The sequence below is a fragment of the Gobio gobio genome (genome assembly GCF_949357685.1).
Source record: "Gobio gobio genome assembly, chromosome: 23".
Taxonomy (NCBI): domain Eukaryota; kingdom Metazoa; phylum Chordata; class Actinopteri; order Cypriniformes; family Gobionidae; genus Gobio; species Gobio gobio.
In genome coordinates this window covers 38,445,670-38,465,289 of record NC_137119.1, presented here as the reverse complement: position 1 = coordinate 38,465,289, position 19,620 = coordinate 38,445,670, and the positions used below count along the sequence as shown (strand labels likewise).

The 19,620-nt window shown below is 39.5% G+C and overlaps 1 protein-coding gene across 1 annotated transcript; it reads left to right on the top strand.

Moving 5' to 3' along the window:
* The first annotated feature begins 1,817 nt into the window (after positions 1-1,817).
* On the top strand, positions 1,818-19,620 carry pdpk1b (3-phosphoinositide dependent protein kinase 1b). The gene is made up of 14 exons (XM_079806659.1): positions 1,818-1,945; positions 5,935-6,129; positions 6,236-6,278; positions 6,396-6,533; positions 7,812-7,956; positions 8,131-8,228; positions 8,352-8,427; positions 13,661-13,729; positions 13,973-14,069; positions 14,160-14,333; positions 14,414-14,643; positions 14,727-14,784; positions 17,878-18,030; positions 18,114-19,620. The coding sequence occupies exons 1-14, from the start codon at positions 1,922-1,924 to the stop codon at positions 18,225-18,227; spliced, it is 1,614 nt and encodes a 537-aa protein (XP_079662785.1). The 5' UTR covers positions 1,818-1,921; the 3' UTR covers positions 18,228-19,620.

Sequence of the window (19,620 nt, the reverse complement as noted above, 5' to 3'; positions counted from 1 at the left end):
CAGGATACGAATTCTTGATATCAGGAATTAGATTTCTGCTATAAACAATGGCAATTTTTGATTTCTTGCTTGAAATTACAATTACATATATCAGCTATGCATTTCTTACTAGTAGAAATATAAATTCCTGATATCAAGAACTCAATTTTCACTAGTTTAAATGTTAATTCTTGATATCTATAAATGTATTTCAACATACATTTGTTATTTCTGATACCAATAATTAGGAGAGTAATGTCAGACATCTAAAATGGCTTTCTTACTAGTAACAATCACGTTCATGATATCAGAAATGAACATTGTCACTATGGATAAATTGTTGATATCAAAATTTAATTTTTTACTAGTAGCAATTTAACTGTTGATCTCAAGAACAGGCATTTGCACTATAACCACGTAATTATTGAAATCAACAATTATGATTTTTACTAGTAAGAATTTTCTCATATTTTCACTTCTAATCCCTATTAGTAGTGTTCACTATCTAAAGCAGGTAAATACAATATTTATTGTCTGTCAAAATATCAATCACTTAATGTTGCAGTTAATAATTAACATTTTTGATTAAGGCAAGGTATGTTACATACTACAGGCATACATTAACCTACTACCAGAGGTGGACAGTAACTAAGTACATTTACTTGACTATTGTACTTAAGTACACTTTTTGAGTATCTGTACTTTACTGAAGTATTATTTTTTAGGGAAATTTTTACTTTAACTTCACTACATTTGAAAGACAAATATCATACTTTTTACTCCACTACATTTCTATAGGTCCTCTAAGTCGAAAATCGTTTCTGGAGCAGCTTTGCAAGTCAGTGGATGATTTTTTTTCTTCTTTAAAAGTTTTTTTTTTTTTTTTTTTTTTGCTGACAGCCTATCAGTAATCACTTTTGTAGGGTCATATGAAGTGTCCCAACATTTTTTGAACACTGATCAGTTTATAGCAAAATGGAAGAAGACGGTTCCTCTGCACTGTGTGTGCACCCATGGCCATAGTAGAAAGTAAGTTTCAGTTTTCTGAAAAGATTAAAGATTAGTTTCGTTGGCATACACTTGATGAATATCTCATAAAATATTCAAAAATGTAAATGTCTGGGGAAAAAGAGAAGCATAGACATATGGATGAATCTGAAAAAGCATGATGAAAGAGCTCAGTTCAGTCTGGTTTTTGTGCCTATTAGATCCCAGAGCACGAGTATCGAATAGAGCTTTCTTTTGCTTTTGCTTTTTTCACACTTAAACAGACCAATAATTTAAAATAGGCCTAATGCATTGACATAAAAAAGGAAATGTACTTTTGATACTTAAGTACTTTTATAAACAAGTACTTCTGTACTTTTACTTAAGTAAAAATAGTTTTTTTTTTACAACTTTCACTTGTTTCGGGGTAATATCAGTAGTACTTTTACTTTCACTCAAGTAATGTAGTTGTGTACTTTGTCCACCTCTGCCTACTACAGTGATATTTAACACGTCCAAAATAATGCTGCGGATATAATCGGCGGTTATTAATGGTCTGTAGTAATTTGTTAATGCTTTTACACTTTTAAATGTAATTTTAATGTTCCATGGTTGAAGGGTGAGTAGAATAATGTCGTCTCATTGTACCCAGTTTTGGAAAATACTTATTATTGCCTTCAAAGAGCGAACCTTTCGCTGACTATTTACAGTTTTAATGAAGTTACACCCATAATTCGCGAAAAGCGTGATGGGGCGTAGGAAAAAGGTGGATATAGATGGAATTTTGGGGATTCGCCGTTTGGGGGCGCGCGGTATTTTTTTTTATTCCTCCCGACTGCAGTAATGTTGTTGTGGCGTGACGTCACAGCCGTGAAGCGAAGGCGCAGAGAGGGCGGCCATGACTCCAGTCTCCACAATTATTTAATCCCAAATAAATTACCCGCGGAAAACTTCCATGGCAAGAGCCACGAGTCAGATCGTAAGTACCGCCAGCGTCTTGGGAACGCGGGCTCGAAGCCGCCTCGCGCCGCGTTGCGCGCGCTGCTTGTAACGGCGTTTTTTTGGGGGGTGGCGCGGGACGCTCGCGACCCGAGTCTTTTGCTTAGCATTTAGCCTCATTAGCCCGCTAGTCCCCAAAACAAGCGCAGGTCTATTAACCAGGAAGTGTCAACTTTTGTTTCTTATCGTAATTTATACAGGGATTTCTGAATGAATTATTAGGCTCGATGTTGATATTTTTAAGGGAGCATTGTAGATAGATGCTCATATTGTTGTGTGTTAGCGCTGCGAGCTAATTCTATCAACAAATGAAGTTGCTTGTTTTCTTAGCCGTTAGCCTGACCGCTAACTCACGACATAGGGTTTTGCTTCTAGCTGTCTTAAACCTACTCTCAATTCCCCCAAATCATTCTTATTTCTAAGGATTAGTTGAAAACATCCAGGGCTTGTTCTTAAATCTCTGACAAACTACTACACCGTGTCTGAGTCAGTCGCGCTTCAAGCATAAGTCGCCTCAGGTTGTTTTTGCCTCATTTGCTTTTCTGTTTGCTGTCAGTTTATCATTTTAGACCGTGATTAAGGTGTAATAAGTAGTACAATATGTCTATAACTGCTTATTAACATGTTTATCTTATCACTGACTTAGTTAGGTATGTTATTTCCACTGAAATGAACAGACTCAGAGTTGCGGCCTATAAAAGTGGCTTAGAGGTTTTTAAGGTTTCACCTTCTCGGGTGCTTTTGACAGCCGATTATTGTTATGTATAGAGTCATATAGATCACTAGACTAAGACAAAACCCTCCTGAATATGGTTGGTGAATTATCAGGATCATTGGTGGGCCTTTTTCATGTACCCGCATATTAAACTGGGTATGTATCTGGTGTAGATTTATCAAGATGTAAATCCTGCAAAGCAACTTGCCTTTGTTATTTCTTTTGTTAATATTATGATTGTTTCTTAAGTCTCGTTTAGTGTATTGAGTATGAATTAATATTGCGGTGCATGGGTTGCAAAGTGCAGTTAACAGGATTATTGCTGAAGATTTGTCTAAAGTTCTTGTTGATGTGTGACTCATGTTTTATACATGTGTTTTGAAGTTCGTTATCGTAGGAATGCTGATTATGAATAATGGGAGCTGCAGTTACAGGTAGGGATGGGAGAAACGAAGCTTTTCAAAGAATCGAATCAAATGATTCACTGATTCACGCTGGCGACACCTGCTGGTCAAAACCGAGCAATCTCAGGCCAAACATGCATAAAACGGCGTTTACAAACCCATTGCGAATGTTTTATTGAAATTATAAGCCATCAAATGCATTTAACTAATAGCATTAAATATTGAGTCAATGTATAAAATGTTATTTTATCAATTTACTGAGCTTTTTGTTCTATTAATGGCTCAGCTAAACGGGCCATTAAGAGACTGTTAACTAAGATTGTTCCTTTTAATTATACAAATGCCTACAAATTTATAAAACTGATCAGAGATCAGGTAAAACAATAGCAATCTTTAAACCCATGAATCTTGCTGATCCACTGAGATCATTCTCTTTTCCCTACATTACTCCACTAATATAGTCCACATGAAAGCGAGTGAGGCCCTGTCCCAAATGGCACCCTAAACCCTCACGGTCTTCCTCTGAGTCCGCACTTTCACGACGTAATGCCGCTTTGACTGCCGGGAAGAACCTTGACCTTGCGAGCATCCTTCTGAGACCTAAAATGAGACAAGAAGTGTACCATTTGGGACAGGGCCAAAGTGAATTCGTACACTGAGTGCGCTGGAAGGGCTGCCGGTTTTGAAATGCGCCATCTTCTGGCAAGGTGCTGGAATTAATTCGTCACGGCCCTCACAGTGCATTATGGGTATTCTCTAGCCGTTAAGTGTACATCAGTTGTACACTTGTAATTGGTGTGCATTATGGGATTGAATGAGTGCATAGCGAAGCCTCAATTACTGAAAACACATGACTTTGGCTGTTAAATAGGTGCCCCAAACCACTGATTTGAAACCAGATTTGTAAAGGTTTTGAAGCTTCATGAAGGAGTGTTTCGAAAGCATCCGTTACAAGTGACAAACGAGTGATTATTATATTCAGCAGTTGAGAGAAAGACACATAGATTTGTAGTGCATATTAGTTCCCTATTGAATAATTTAACAATGATATCCAGTATAATTATGAATAATCAGTGTGTTTTACAAAGTAGATTTAAAGTAATTGTAAATTGTGAGAACTAGGGATGCACCGGTTGACCGGCCGAAAATCGGAACGGGGCGGTTTTTGCTTCTAGCGCGCGATCGGCAACTGGACTGTTTTTTTTGTATTTTTCCGGAGGTGCGCCCGCGTGCACATACGCCTTTGCAATCATTCGCGAACAGAGATGTATAAAGTACTAGAGACACATACTTGAGTAAAAGTACAAGTTCCTTATCAAAAAAGTGACTTGAGTAGAAGTTGAAGTGCTCTTTAAGCACCACACTTAAGTAGAAGTACTAAAGTATTCAACATTTTTTGTACTTAAGTATTGCAAGTAGTTTATTTTAAAATGTACTACTCAAGTACTGAAAGTAAAAGTACAAGTATTGTGTTATGTAGTTATTAAAGAAAGTAGTCAAAAGTTTGAACATCATATTGTTTTTATTATTTCAAATGATTAAGCTAAAGGACAATCACAATGTTGGTTGGTAATTTTTCGACATATTGTCATATAAATAACCTGAAAATACTGTAGTTCATTAAGATTAAATCTTACTATAACCACTCTTACTAAAAAAAAATGGGGTAAGCACACTTATATTCTCATTTCAAGAGGTGTTCTGAGTAAATGATTTGTTTGTAACACTTTACAATATGGTTTGATTTGTTAACATTACATTAGTTAAGACTAATAACTAACATGAACTAACCATGATCAATACATTTGTTACTGTATTTATTAATCTTTGTTAATCTTAGTTAATAAAAATACAGCTGTTCATTGTTTGTATATGTTACTTCACAGTGCACATTAACTATGTAAACAAATAGAGAGCAATTTGAGCGCAAGACGCTCGTGATGTTTTAAAGACAGTGAATGCGCGCTCGCGGGGCTCTCTCGCGCTCTTTCTCTCGCGCGCTCTCTCTCTCTCATGCGCGGTAATGTGGGTTTGGAATGGAATGATTCGTAACATTTTTATAATTGCAACGAGTAACGATGCAGCACATAAAAAAATATCGGAGTAAAAGTATTAAACTCATCGAAAATATGTACTGAAGTAAAAGTGGAAGTAGGAGAAAAAAAAAATACTCTAGTAAAGTACAGATACTGCCTTTTAGTACTTAAGTACAGTAGTGAAGTAGTTCTACTTCGTTACTATACATCTCTGTTCGCGAACATGTCACTTGTGTGTTACAAACGGAAACTGGAGAACTGAGGGAAGAGACGAGATGCGCTGAAGGGAATGAAGAGCCGCTTTCCTGCGCAAGCTTACCTCTCCGCGCCCTGCACAAGCATAGATAGCGAGCGTTTGTGTTGGATCGGATGAGAACGAAACAGACTAACTTGTGACAAAGCTGAAATACTTCTTTTTGTAGCCTAAAGAAGAACATGCATGCACTTTTGAAATTAAATACTATCAGTTCTGTATAGGATGATAATTTTTATTTTACCTTAAAATTACATTGACTTCATTTGACCTGCTGTAGCATCTTAGTTTTTTTCGTTGCACTAAAAAAAAAATCGGTATTGGAATCGGCCATGTATAATCATACATCACTAGTGAGAACTGTGTTTGGATGCTCTTGAACTTGCATGTTTTCATTTATCAACTTTACATGTAATCGTTTGTATTTTAGGTGAGCACATAATGGTTAATCAATAACTTTAGTATTAATGCATAGAATTACATAGAACAAGCCATGCAATAATTACATCAGAGGCAGTAGTTTAGTCAAGTGAGTAACTGTTCGTCTTTCTTTCTCATCAGTATGATGTTGCATCCCTCCACTCCTCTGTTCTCATCTCCTGTCCATCCATGGTAAGAGGCCAGCAGGACACGCCCCGTCTCCACGGCAGCAGCATGGACGGACAGGCACTGCCCCCCCAGCCGACCCAGCCTCGCAAGAAGAGACCCGAGGATTTCCGTTTCGGCAAAATATTGGGAGAAGGCTCCTTCTCTACCGTACGACACACGCTCATTCACTTTTAAGATGTCACGCACATCTGATGTAGCTCATATAGTATTATTCATTTCATGTACTAACCTTTGCCATCTGTGCCTCTTGCAGGTTGTCTTAGCGAAGGAACACTCGACGGGGAAGGAATATGCAAGTAAGTCTTTATATCATCAGACTGTGGTTCATATGCATTCGATTTATCAATATTACATTTGACAAACTACTGGATGGGAGCATGTACTGAGAAGTGTTTGTGCATGTGTTTCAACAGTTAAGATCCTGGAAAAGCGCCACATAATGAAGGAGAATAAAGCGCAATATGTTAAGAGAGAACGAGACATTATGTCACACCTGGATCATCCATTCTTCGTCAAGCTCTACTTCACCTTTCAGGATGAAGAGAAGCTGTGTATCCTTCACACGCATGATGTAAAACTGTTCATCATATAAAGCCGTCGTGTCTCTTCAGAAGACTTGGATTTGGATTAGTTTTATCCCAGACTCAGCTTACTGTGTTTATAAAGTATAATGTAAGTTCTGTCTTCATGTACTCGCCCTCATGTCATTTCAAACCTATAAGATTCAACTTCCAAACACATATGAAGATATTTATGAAACCTGAGAGTTCTGTCCTTCCATTAAGAGTCTAAAACTTAAGACCCAAAAAATGTCATAAAGGCATCCTACAATGTGGTCTAACTCATCAGCGAATCATACGGTTTTCTTATCGTTACACCCCTAATATATACTAATGAGACAAAACATTTTGACCACCTACCTTATATACCTTGGGTCCTCCTTATGCCGCCAAAACCGCACCGACCCGCCAAAGCATGGACTCTACAAGACTCCTGAAGGTGTCCTGTAGTATCTGGCACCAAGATGTTAGCAGCAGATCCTTCCAGTCCTGTAAGTTGCGAGGTGGAGCTGCCATGGGTCACACTTGTTGGTGCACAATTGGATTGAGATCTGGGCAATTTGGAGGCCAGGGCAACACCTTGATCTCTTCATGTTCCTCAAACAATGTGTGCAGTGTTGTGGGATGCGTTATCCTGCTGAAAGAGGCCACTTCCATCAGGGAACACCATTGTCAGTGCTGTACCTGGTCTGCAACAATGTGAGGACAGGGGAACTGTGATGCACTGTGTGTTGTGACAAATTACTCCCATAACATTATTAAAATATTGTCTGACTTGTGCCACAGTAGACCACCTGTTAGCTCGGACCAGACAGGATAGCCTTCGTTGCCCTCGTGCGTCGATGAGTCTTGGGCGCCCAACACCCTGTCATTGGTTTGTTGGCCAATTCTCACCACTGCTGACTGGGAGCAACCCACAAGCCTTGTTTCGGAGATACTCTGACCCAGTCACCTTTCCATCGGAATTTGTCCCATGTCAAAGTCGCTCAGATCTTTAATTCCTGTCCATTTCTCCTGCATCCAACACATTGATTACAAGTGATTGGTTGCTTACTATCTAATCTAGCTTTGTTAGGAAGCGATCAACGATATTTCCTTCACCTGTGACCGGTCGTAATGCTCATCAGTGTGTATATGGCAATAATAATATCCAAATAAATGGCCAAAATGTTGATTAATTTATTGGTTTGGCCAATATTGATAAATTACTACACAAAGCAAATTTTGACACTGGATTTAAATCGAATGCTTTCCTGAATGCACTGTCAGATTTTGGATTGAGCTATGCTAAAAATGGCGAACTGCTGAAATACATTCGAAAAATCGGCTCGTTTGACGAGACCTGCACACGGTTCTACTCCGCGGAGATAGTTTGTGCTCTTGAGTACTTGCATCAGAAGGGCATCATCCACAGGTTAGTGGGTTTATCTTTTAGGGTTCCTGTATATATTTTTTATGTCCTTTTCTGTAGTGTTTTTTATTATATATATATATATATATATATATATATATATATATATATATATATATATATATATATATATTCTCCTGACATTGAGTTATTTGTGTTACTGTGGCTTTGTTGCAGAGATCTAAAGCCAGAGAATATTCTGCTCAGTGAAGAGATGCACATTCAAATAACAGACTTTGGCACGGCCAAACAACTGTCCTCTGACAGCAAACAGGGTAAAACACACGTTCACCACATAACAATCATCCTCTGACAGCGTAAACCGCTCATGCAAAACTATCCTCTTATGATAGTGTTTTTATTAAGTGACATTGCCATTCTGATGTTTCTCCCCGCAGCAAGAGCAAACTCATTTGTTGGTACGGCTCAGTATGTCTCTCCGGAATTACTGACTGAGAAATCTGCCTGCAAGAGGTAAACACGACTGATGAATATTTCATGGTGTGCAGTTGTAATGCTTCCGTCGTAATGAAACGGGCCTAATTCAGAGGTGCTTCATGTTAGTTTGTTGCAGCATTCATTTAGTAGCTCCTCTTCTGAATGCAATAATTAAAGGGTACACACACAGTTTCTGCCAGTCTCATGTTAATCTTGAGGACCTATAGAGTAGTATTACATCCTTCACATCTACGAAGAGTCTTTAGTTTTATCAGAATTATATTAGACTGATACGCTGTACCGATTCTTTCTGAAAACAGCTGAGGTTGTGAAGGGGTGCAGTGGGTGGGGCTAGAGTCACGAACACACACACACACACACACAAAACACATCATGGCATTATCCCTGGTTAACTTTTGATTCACTATGCGTTCGTGTTGTTTACATCATATGCACTTGTGCGTCGATTGCCAATAAAACAGACATTTGATGCAGTTTCACTTACCGCCGGCGGTTTTCACTCATGACCGGGAACTAACAAACACACTCGCAGAACTCCGTTGCTGCTCCGGAAAAACAAACTGCATCCACTAGGGGTTAGTGTTGTTTTCGTCAACGAAAAGTATGACTAAATATCGTCGTCAACGAACCTTTATAACGTGACGAAAACGAGACTAGACGCAACGTAAATGCTGGTCATGTGACGATGACGAATAAAAACGAGACTAAATGTGGTTCACAAAATAAAAACTATGCAAAAATGTCTCTTCATTTTCGTTGACGAAAATGAGACGAGACGAAAAGTCGCGTTTTTATTATTATTTTGCAGTATTTCTGTGCGTCTCATTCAGGGGCTGCATCAGGGCGCACTGCGCAGACGCAGGCCACATCACTCTCTTCAAGCCCCACTCGCGCGGCGTTTTAGAAGATTTAGCTCCGGTGAGTGAACGAGACCGATGGCCGGGCAGTCGGGGTTTGTAAGCATAGTTGCCAAGTCCGCGTATAACACGCGACTTTGGGCTTCTTTTTTTGGCAAGTCGCGTTAAGAAATCACGAGTCGCGGGTTGCGGTTTTTTGGGCTTATTTAAAAAATGTGGTTGCTTGTTAGGAAAATATAATAAGCAACTTCGTTTCTTTACATTTATGGTCGTTGTTTTGTCCAATACATTGACTGACACTGTCTTCTCACAGCTAATAGGCATTCAGTGCAACGATACAAGTGCTGTAATAATCCGTCCTCAAATATCCCGCTTCCTTCTCCCCTTCATTGAAGAAAAATTACATTCAACGTGCAGGTATGTGACGTTATAAATGCACGTAATGATAGTTAGTAGACTTAAAAAGACGTATACATTTTTACAAACAATACCACCAGCAGTGTACAGAGATGGAGAGGAAACAGGGAGGAGAGGCACCTATAATTTAATTAATTAAACAAATATTTTTGTAATGTATTTAAAATTACAGGCTATTATAAAAAAACAAGTCTACTAATAATAACAGTAGGTATGGTTCGAATTTATTTTATTTTAAATATGTGGCTATATTGCAGCGCTCCCTTAGTGCTTGTGTCCCAATGTACTATCCATCCTAAATAGTGTGACATTAGTAATTTTCAGTAGCCTACTATTTAGGGCAGATAGTGTGCACAATGAGACGCAGGGCTTGTCTTTTTCACGGTTTGCAGTGTGTGTGTTCACATTACTGCCCCTAATATGTGTGCACTAACTCCGACTATGGGTTACCATAATTGGCCTTCATGTCACTTTTTCTCTTTTTCCAACTCCAAACCTCTTCTGTTCACATCTGATCAGAGGATATTGTGTGTCCTTTATTGCAATTTGATGATTTTTGTAAAATCACATCTGTTTTTGCTTTTCACACTCTGAGAGGTTTCAGTTTCATTTGTTGCTCATTTATTGATAAAAAAAATAATTAATTAAATAATATAATAATATTGGGCTTGTTTTGGGCTTGTTTTTGAAGCTGCGGTTGCTTATTTGTCTCGCGAGAGTTGGCAACACTGTTTGTAAGCACTATTCGGACGGTAATTGTTTGTCCAGCGGTCGTGAGGTGTCTTTATCATTTACAGGGGCTAGTCAGTGATTTTATTGTCGTCTTAATCCAGAATATCAGTGTTTTTCTCCCACCACCCGTGTAAAATTCTCCAGCCGAATTAACGTTACCTAACTTAACGTTACTGTTTGACAAACACCAAGGTCGTGTGGTACCCTCTGAATCCACATCTCTGAGTTTTCAATAATATATAACTTCAGAATTCACTGTTTATATCCTTTTTGGCCACTGCAGAGCACCGTGTGGTTGATAAAACGGGTGTTGTGGAAAAAGATGGGGAGAAATGTGGCCACAAAAATCACAGGAAAAAACACCACGAACCTTAAGAGACATCTCAATGTTTTTATTTATTTTATTTAAATGTATGTGTGTGTACTTCTAACATGTTTAGTTGGTAAAATAAATATGTTGTAACTTCAAATCAGAGCGTCTTCCGTGTCTGGAATGGATGTATTCTTGAGTCTATAAGGTAACAATAATATAATAAGATAACATTGTTTGAAATGGGTTTGCTAAAAGAAGATTTTTGTTTTGTCTATAATAATATGTACTTATACTATATTGACTGGGTTAAATAGAATTGCATTACTAAAAAGAGACTAAAATACAATTTTCATTGACTAAAACTTGACTAAAATGTTATCAGTTATCATCGACTAAAACTAGACGAAAATAGTCATAGATAATTCTGACTAAAATGCTCAGACTTTTAGTCGACTAAAACTTGACTAGACTAAAAAGAGTATGACTATGACTAAAACTAATAAAAACTAAAATGACAGCTTGACACAAAGACTAGACTAAAACTAAAATTAAAACAGGCCGCCAAAAACAACACTACTAGGGGTGTGACGAGACGCTTATCTCACGAGACGAGATACGAGATTGGGTTCACAAGAACGAGATGAGATATTTACGTAGTATTTTTAAGAAATCCTCAATGATAAAATGCATGACTAGAAAAATGGTTAGCAGGTGCATTTGAAATGTTTTAACTCATCTTGTAATGACTGTCATTTCAGTTCTACTTTCTGAGTATGAATATCATATGCAGTAAAAGTTAACAAGCACTGTAAAGGTTTTGCCAAAAACTCAACTGACTGGCTTCTTTCCTGTATGATTGTCTCTTCAGAACTGCACATGAGCTTCTTTTGACCTCCTAACTGAACTCCTTCCCACAAAATGATCATAGATATTAAGTGCAAACAATAACCATAATACCATAATCAAAGTACTCAATATTCAAAGTGCAAAGAGACCACATTTTTCTTCAAGCATGATAAAGAGCTAAGAGATGTTTACAACGAGATATTCGCTTGCCTCAGGGAGCCGCTTTCAAACAGCAGTAACATATTGAAATCGCGTTTACTTTCACTTTGAATTTCGCGATCGTGCATACTCTGGGAATAGTACTGGTGGTGCTGAATGCGCATTTTCAAATATAAGTCTGACGCTTCTGCTGCCCAACGAATCCTCCGAGTCCACTAACATGTAACACACTTGTAACACATGCTCAATGTGAGCACTTCACTAACACACACTCAATGTCTTCTCGTCACGTGATCAGTGCTGCGCACTATATACGTCTCGAACCGCTCGTGTTGGATGAGCTGGTGGAATTGAAGTGACTTTATTTCTATAAAAAGCCAAACTAGAGTGGAGGCCTAATGTAAATGTAGTGTTGGCATATTCTATCTTAACTTCACCCTCACTCTGGCATTACAATATGACACGAGAAATCTCGTCACAGTTTAGTTTCGTGAGATCTTGTGGCACGAGATCTCGTCACACCCCTAGCATCCACTGTTTCCTTAACGTTGGGTTACTTGGGAAGCTGAACACGGTTATCTTTCCCTCACAACCAGAAACACACTTCTTTAGTGACATTGTTGATTTCATGGTCTAAAAACAAAATGACAGTGCTGTCGATGGCTTCTGTAACCGAACAAAGCGCATTGATGGGCGTGCTCTTGCTCTGACGTGTGCATGCGCTCATTTGGGAGATGTGACCATACAAGCAATTCTGCCCTTTATGGCGTCATATAGGTTCATACTCGAGTGTATTTGGCATACGTCAACTCATTTTTTCTAAAATTTTGACCATGTTTACTAAGGGTGTGAACCTACACTGGTCCCACGGTTTGATTACGATTATCATGCATTCGGTTCGATATCACGATGCATTGATGATGCACTGCATCCTCATGTATATAATTTTGTCAGTCAGTTATATGAACTGAACCTTTCATTTTACCTGCTCTAAGAAAACACGCTTCTTGAATGATTCAAACATCAAAAAAAAACTCAAGTCTGGGCACAGAAGACAACACGAGCGTTTAGAACAAATACACAATATACTAAAAGCCACTTCAGGATGTGGTCTGGGCTGCATTACAGTGAAAGCTAAAGTCTAAATGCATCTAGTTGTTGAAACCTTTTACTCCCAGTCCTCCCAACAATGCTAAAAAATGTGTCCAAATGTAAATTAAATCTTTTTGATAAATCAGATAGATATCGGATCTGTATAAACGCATGAAGTGACCAGGTTTACACAGGCCCTTTAAGAACTCTAACATTGATCTAATTTGATAAATTTTTTGGCTGAGCTGGGTCCACCTTGGCACTGACAGGTGATGAAAATAGCTGACGTGGTTTCTCAAGTTAGTGGTATTACCCCATGCACATTTTATTTGTGCGGGACTTGATTTACACACAGAGCATCTTCTACAGGTCGTGCTCACCAGGTTGTTCATAAAAGCCGAAATGTGCCCAGATGTCGGCTTTTAAAGTAGTTGGGGCATTTTTAATTACTCGCTCTCGCGTCTCGCCTCCCTCTGACATTGTATGTTACCGCGACAATGCACGTGTGAGACAAATGACTGCAGAAAAGCGTCAGTACATTATGTTTGGTTATGGTCTATTACTGAACCGATACCAAATCGTCCTCGTCTGCATCGCGATGCATCGAAGCAGCAATTAATTTCGACACCCCTAATATTTAGCAAGATAATCCAACTCTTTAACAGTGTAAATAAGTCAGAATGCATGAAATGGCACTAGACAACCCCCCCCCCCCCCCCCCCCCCTTTTAAACAAGAACAAGGGTTTTTTTGAGTTTAGCTAAAGGTTCATTTGTGACTGTTAGTTGGCTTACTTGTGTGTTTGACTTAAACATCTTTATTTCTTGTGGCAGTTCGGATCTCTGGGCATTAGGCTGCATCATCTACCAGCTTGTTGCTGGTTTGCCGCCATTCAGAGCTGGGTGAGTGTAATCAGTGAAGAAACAATACAGTTGTTTAAAGTCGCAGTATTTCTATCTTTACACCATCTTAAAAATGTCACACTTGTGACCAGATGGATAGTGCAAGACGTGAGACTACTGTCAAAAAAGTTTCAGCACTGGGTTTTCTAATGCATATTTGTCAGCGCTTTTCATGATCCGTCTTTAACAGAAGAAGCGTAAACCTCCGATTACTAATCGTTGTTTTCTTTGACTCCACGACAGGAATGAGTATCTAATATTCCAGAAGATTATAAAACTCGAGTATGAGTTTCCTGAGAAATTTTTCCCCAAAGCTAAGGACCTAGTGGAACAACTTCTGGTCAGCCTTATTTCATCATAAATGTTTGTTTTTCTATTCATAGTGTGGGTGAGGATCTGCTGTGTGCTCATTGGTGTTTTGTTTTCACAGTCACTGGATGCGTGCAAGCGGATTGGCTGTGATGAGATGGGCGGCTATGGACCGCTGAAGTCCCACCCGTTTTTTGAAACAGTTGGCTGGGATGCTGTACATTTGCAGACGCCACCCAAACTAACGGCGTATCTTCCCGCCATGTCTGAGGATGACGAGGACTGCTATGGAAACGTGAGTCAACTCGTGCAGCAGTCTTCAGAAAATGTGACCTTTTAGATCATTCTTAATCTCCTTTTCTCTTTCATTTTCAGTATGATGATCTCCTGAGCCAGTTCAGTTGTATGCAGGTGGCACAGCCTGGCCCTGCCCCGTTAGTTCCCTTTACAGCAGAGACGAGTCCTCCTACATATAACCCCTCCCCTAGTGTGGATCAGTTTATTCATATTCATGAGCTGGACAGTAATAGCATGGAGCTCGACCTACAGTACAGCGACGAAGAGAAACGCATCCTACTGGACAAGCAGAGTGCTGCAAACCCATGGTACACCAATACACACCGACATTTTATGTGACTTTCTAATCGTGCATGCTTTCTGTAACTTTTCTGTCTCCTCTTGTTACCAGGCACCAGTTTGTGGAGAATAACCTCATCTTAAAAATGGGCCCAGTGGACAAACGCAAAGTGAGTAACTGTTGGTAATCAGCGATCAGATAGATTTGTTTTCCATCCAATTCCTGAACAAATGAATCTATACATTTTAGGTGTGTGTGTATGGCATCAAAGTACCGTGAGAGCCATTAGAGAACAGACGGCTCTGCATGCTTTCGAATCGCACTCGCGGTGCTTTGATGTCATGCACCGTTCGGTCTGTGCAGCGCCGCTTCAAGTCGAAAACACCTTTTGTTTTTAGTGAATTAAAACCATACAACACGACCAGTGATGTCTGATCAAATGCGTATCGAATGACTCTTAAGTTCATTTTAGGAAAATAAAGACAGTTGTTTGAACAGTCATCTGTTAGGGAAGTGGATGGACTTCACTGTTCAAACTGTTTTGATTGACTAAAAAGAACTGAATCATTTGTTAGGGAACTGGATGGTATACACTGGTCAGTTTTGATTGACTAAAAAGAACTGAATCATTTGTTAGGGAACTGGATGGTATACACTGGTCAGTTTTGATTCACTAAAAAGAACTGAATCATTTGTTAGGGAACTGGATGGTATACACTGGTCAGTTTTGATTGACTAAAAAGAACTGAATCATTTGTTAGGGAACTGGATGGTATACACTGGTCAGTTTTGATTGACTAAAAAGAACTGAATCATTTGTTAGGGAACTGGATGGTATACACTGGTCAGTTTTGATTCACTAAAAAGAACTGAATCATTTGTTAGGGAACTGGATGGTATACACTGGTCAGTTTTGATTGACTAAAAAGAACTGAATCATTTGTTAGGGAACTGGATGGTATACACTGGTCAGTTTTGATTCACTAAAAAGAACTGAATCATTTGTTAGGGAACTGGATGGTATACACTGGTCAGTTTTGATTCACTAAAAAGAACTGAATCATTTGTTAGGGAACTGGATGGTATACACTGGTCAGTTTTGATTGACTAAAAAGAACTGAATCATTTGTTAGGGAACTGGATGGTATACACTGGTCAGTTTTGATTCACTAAAAAGAACTGAATCATTTGTTAGGGAACTGGATGGTATACACTGGTCAGTTTTGATTCACTAAAAAGAACTGAATCATTTGTTAGGGAACTGGATGGTATACACTGGTCAGTTTTGATTCACTAAAAAGAACTGAATCATTTGTTAGGGAACTGGATGGTATACACTGGTCAGTTTTGATTGACTAAAAAGAACTGAATCATTTGTTAGGGAACTGGATGGTATACACTGGTCAGTTTTGATTCACTAAAAAGAACTGAATCATTTGTTAGGGAACTGGATGGTATACACTGGTCAGTTTTGATTCACTAAAAAGAACTGAATCATTTGTTAGGGAACTGGATGGTATACACTGGTCAGTTTTGATTGACTAAAAAGAACTGAATGATTTGTTAGGGAACTGGATGGTACACACTGGTCAGTTTTGATTCACTAAAAAGAACTGAATGATTTGTTAGGGAACTAGATGGTATACACTGGTCAGTTTTGATTGATTAAAAAGAGCCAAACCATAAGACTCATTTGTTAGGGAATTGGATGGATTTCACTCTTTATGATTCAGTTCTTTTTAGTGAATCAACTGTGCGAACAGTGAAGTCCATCCAATTCCCTGACAAATGACTCTTATGATTTGGCTCTTTTTAGTCAATCAAAACAATACAACATGACCAGAGTATTACATTCAGTTCCTGAATGAATGAATGACTCTCATAATTTGGTTCCTTTTTGTGAATTAAAGCCACATCGTACCACCACAGTATTTCATCCAGTTCCTGACTGAATGACGCATATTATTCAGTTCCTTTTAGTAAATCTAAACTGTGCAGCCAGTTCAGTCATTCCAATTCCTGAACAAATGTCTCGTGATTTGGTTCTTTTCAGTGAATCAATCAATGCAGTCCATCCGATTCCCAAGTAAATTAAATACAATTGTTCTAAGGTAAATGAAATATGGTTCTGAAAGTAATTCCAACGATATCGTTAAAGTTGTGTTGTGGATTCTGCTATTCTTTTACATTTAGAACTATATCTTTATCGTTATAGCTGTCGTCCTTGGTGTGAACAGGTCTTTATGATTCGATTCATATTTAATCCAATACCCGAACAAATGACTCTGATTTACCAAACCATGCAGAACAACCAGTGTAGTCAGACCAATTACTGAACGAATGATTCGCATGATTCAGTTGTTTTTACTGAATCAAACCAATTCCTGAATCTTAAAGGTCCCCTTCTTCGCGATTCCATTGTTCAAACTTTAGTTAGTGTGTAATGTTGCTGTTAGAGCATAAATAATACCTGTAAAATTATAAAGCTCAAAGTTCAATGCCAAGCGAGATATTTTATTTAACAGAAGTTCCCTTTCAAAGCCTACAGCGAACGGCTGGCTTGGACTACATCCTGGTACTTCCTTCTTTAATTACGTCAGTAGAGCAGTAGAACAGACTAACCTCCGCCCACAAAGAAACGTGAAAAAGGGGGCGCGGTCTTGTTGCTGTCCCACGTGGAGAAGCGGACGTGTCGCGTGGAGAAAAGGAACTGTTGCGTTGAGTGTGTTTATCGCCATGTCATCGAGACGCTGTTATTTTCATCCAGGAGTCAAATCACCTTTGTTTGGCTTTCCCAGGGACGCTGTAGAGATTATTGAACGCATACATCTCTCCGTTAAGAGGCGTGACCTTTCCAACGTGCGCTAAGCTGCTGTCAAATTACAACACAGGAACCGCTTTCACGTGCGCTAAGCTGTGGTCGAATCACAGCACAGGAACCGCTTGCACAATCAGAACTCGTTACGTGTTTCTGAAGGAGGGACTTTATAGAACAAGGAAATCACCAGCCGTTTTTAGGACAGTGGAAACAGCAGTATACAGATAAGTAAATAGTGTGAAAAATACTGTGTTTTTTTACACGCGAAACATGAACACGTGTTATATTGCACACTGTAAACACAATCAAAGCTTCAAAAAAACACGAAGAACGGGACCTTTAAGAACTGATACTTTTTGTAGTAAATCAAACACTGTTGGAAGTTCCAGGACAGGAACTATGTTTTATAACCTTACTTTACTAACCATTTGTGTACGTGTGTAGGGTCTGTTTGCACGGAGGAGGCAGTTGCTACTGACTGAGGGTCCTCACTTGTACTACGTGGATCCGGTCAATAAAGTCCTGAAAGGGGAGATTCCATGGTCACCTGAACTACGGCCTGAAGCGAAGAACTTTAAAACCTTCTTTGTCCACACGGTAACCTCAGTCCCAGTTATCTTATAATGGCACATCTGCATGGATTAAATCAGATGTTTAATGACGCCGCTTTGTTCCCATAGCCAAACCGGACATACTATCTAATGGACCCAAGCGGCAACGCTGATAAATGGTGCAAGAAGATCCAGGAAGTTTGGAGGAAGATCTACCACAAACACCAGAGCCCCAGCCTATAGGACTACAGTGCTCCTCCCCTTTGGCCACGCCCCCACAGCTCTCCAACCAATCACAGGATGGGGACACGCCCCTGTAGAGACGCCTCTCCAGCTATATATTGTCTTTCTGTCTCTTCATATATCAGTCCCGTCACTCCCAGGCACTTTCTCTGTTCAAATTCAGTTGTTTCACGCGCCGAGGGTGGAGTCTTTACAACCAAAAGCAGCAAGGCCGTAGTCAGCATGTCCTGTCGTGGCAGGCAAGCCATAGAAAACCTTTGACACGTTTAGAGACAGTCTTTCCATCAGTTTAAAGCGATGCAGGTAACAAACACTTTAGAATCGTGCAATCTCCACCCGCCTGTTGCGGAACAAGTGCACATTTTTTTTCTCGCTCGATTCAAACACACACACACACACACACACATCTCCTTACATTGAAACGCATAAACGCTTGGTAGTGTGTGTCGCTTTAGAGTTTAGAGTTAAGGCGGGTCCTTTTACCCTTATTGGCTACAGTAGCTGGTCTTGCTGATTCCGATTGGAGGATGTGGTGTCGAATCTCTCCTCAGCATGTTCACGTTACGAATAACGCTTCAAATGGCACCAGGAGATGGCACCACACCGCCACAAAAGCCACATGGGTAATGTGGTTTGAGAGGGTAATTTGTCGCCCCGGCCCAATGCTGAAAGCACGACTGAGTTTAGCTGTTTTCCTTTAAAGCGCTTGCATTGTGACGGTATGCATTGCTGATTGGAGGCTTGTGACGGAGGGGCAATCTGATCGTGTGTGCGTGTGTTTGGCTCCTCTCATTTGGCCGTTTTTAACAGGAAGTCCGTGGAGTGAGTGAGACCGACAGACTGAGTGTGTGCGTGCGTGCGTCTTCCTGATCGGTAACAGATGACTGTGATGTACAGTTGATGTAATATTGCAAATGGGAGGTGAGTAAAGAGGTGACTCTAGGATCCAGGTTTTGTATTTTTATTCTTGTATAAGGTTATTGGGCCGCTCCGTTCTGGCCTGGCTTCTCTGTGTTATTTAAATTCTAATATATGAAAGCATATTTGGATTGAAGTCATGTTCCAGGGCCTTGCTGTGTATGTATTGAATATGTAAAGCCTTTGAATGTGAAGAATTATTGTAAACTATGATATTTTACTGCTTTTGTTTTCTTACTATATCATATACATTTTCTATTTGCGCAGTGATTGGCTCATTTCTGATAATTTAATGCCTGTATGCGCACGGCCCCACGTGTCTGTGTGTGTGCGCGCATGTGTGTCTGCGTGAGATGTGTGTGTGTGCGTGGGGGGGCCCTTGTGCGTGTAGGCAATGTGTGTATTCTTCTTGTCGACCTTTTGTGCTCGGCAAAACCTAGAACTGAAATAAAGCATGTAGGGTTTTAGGCCAACA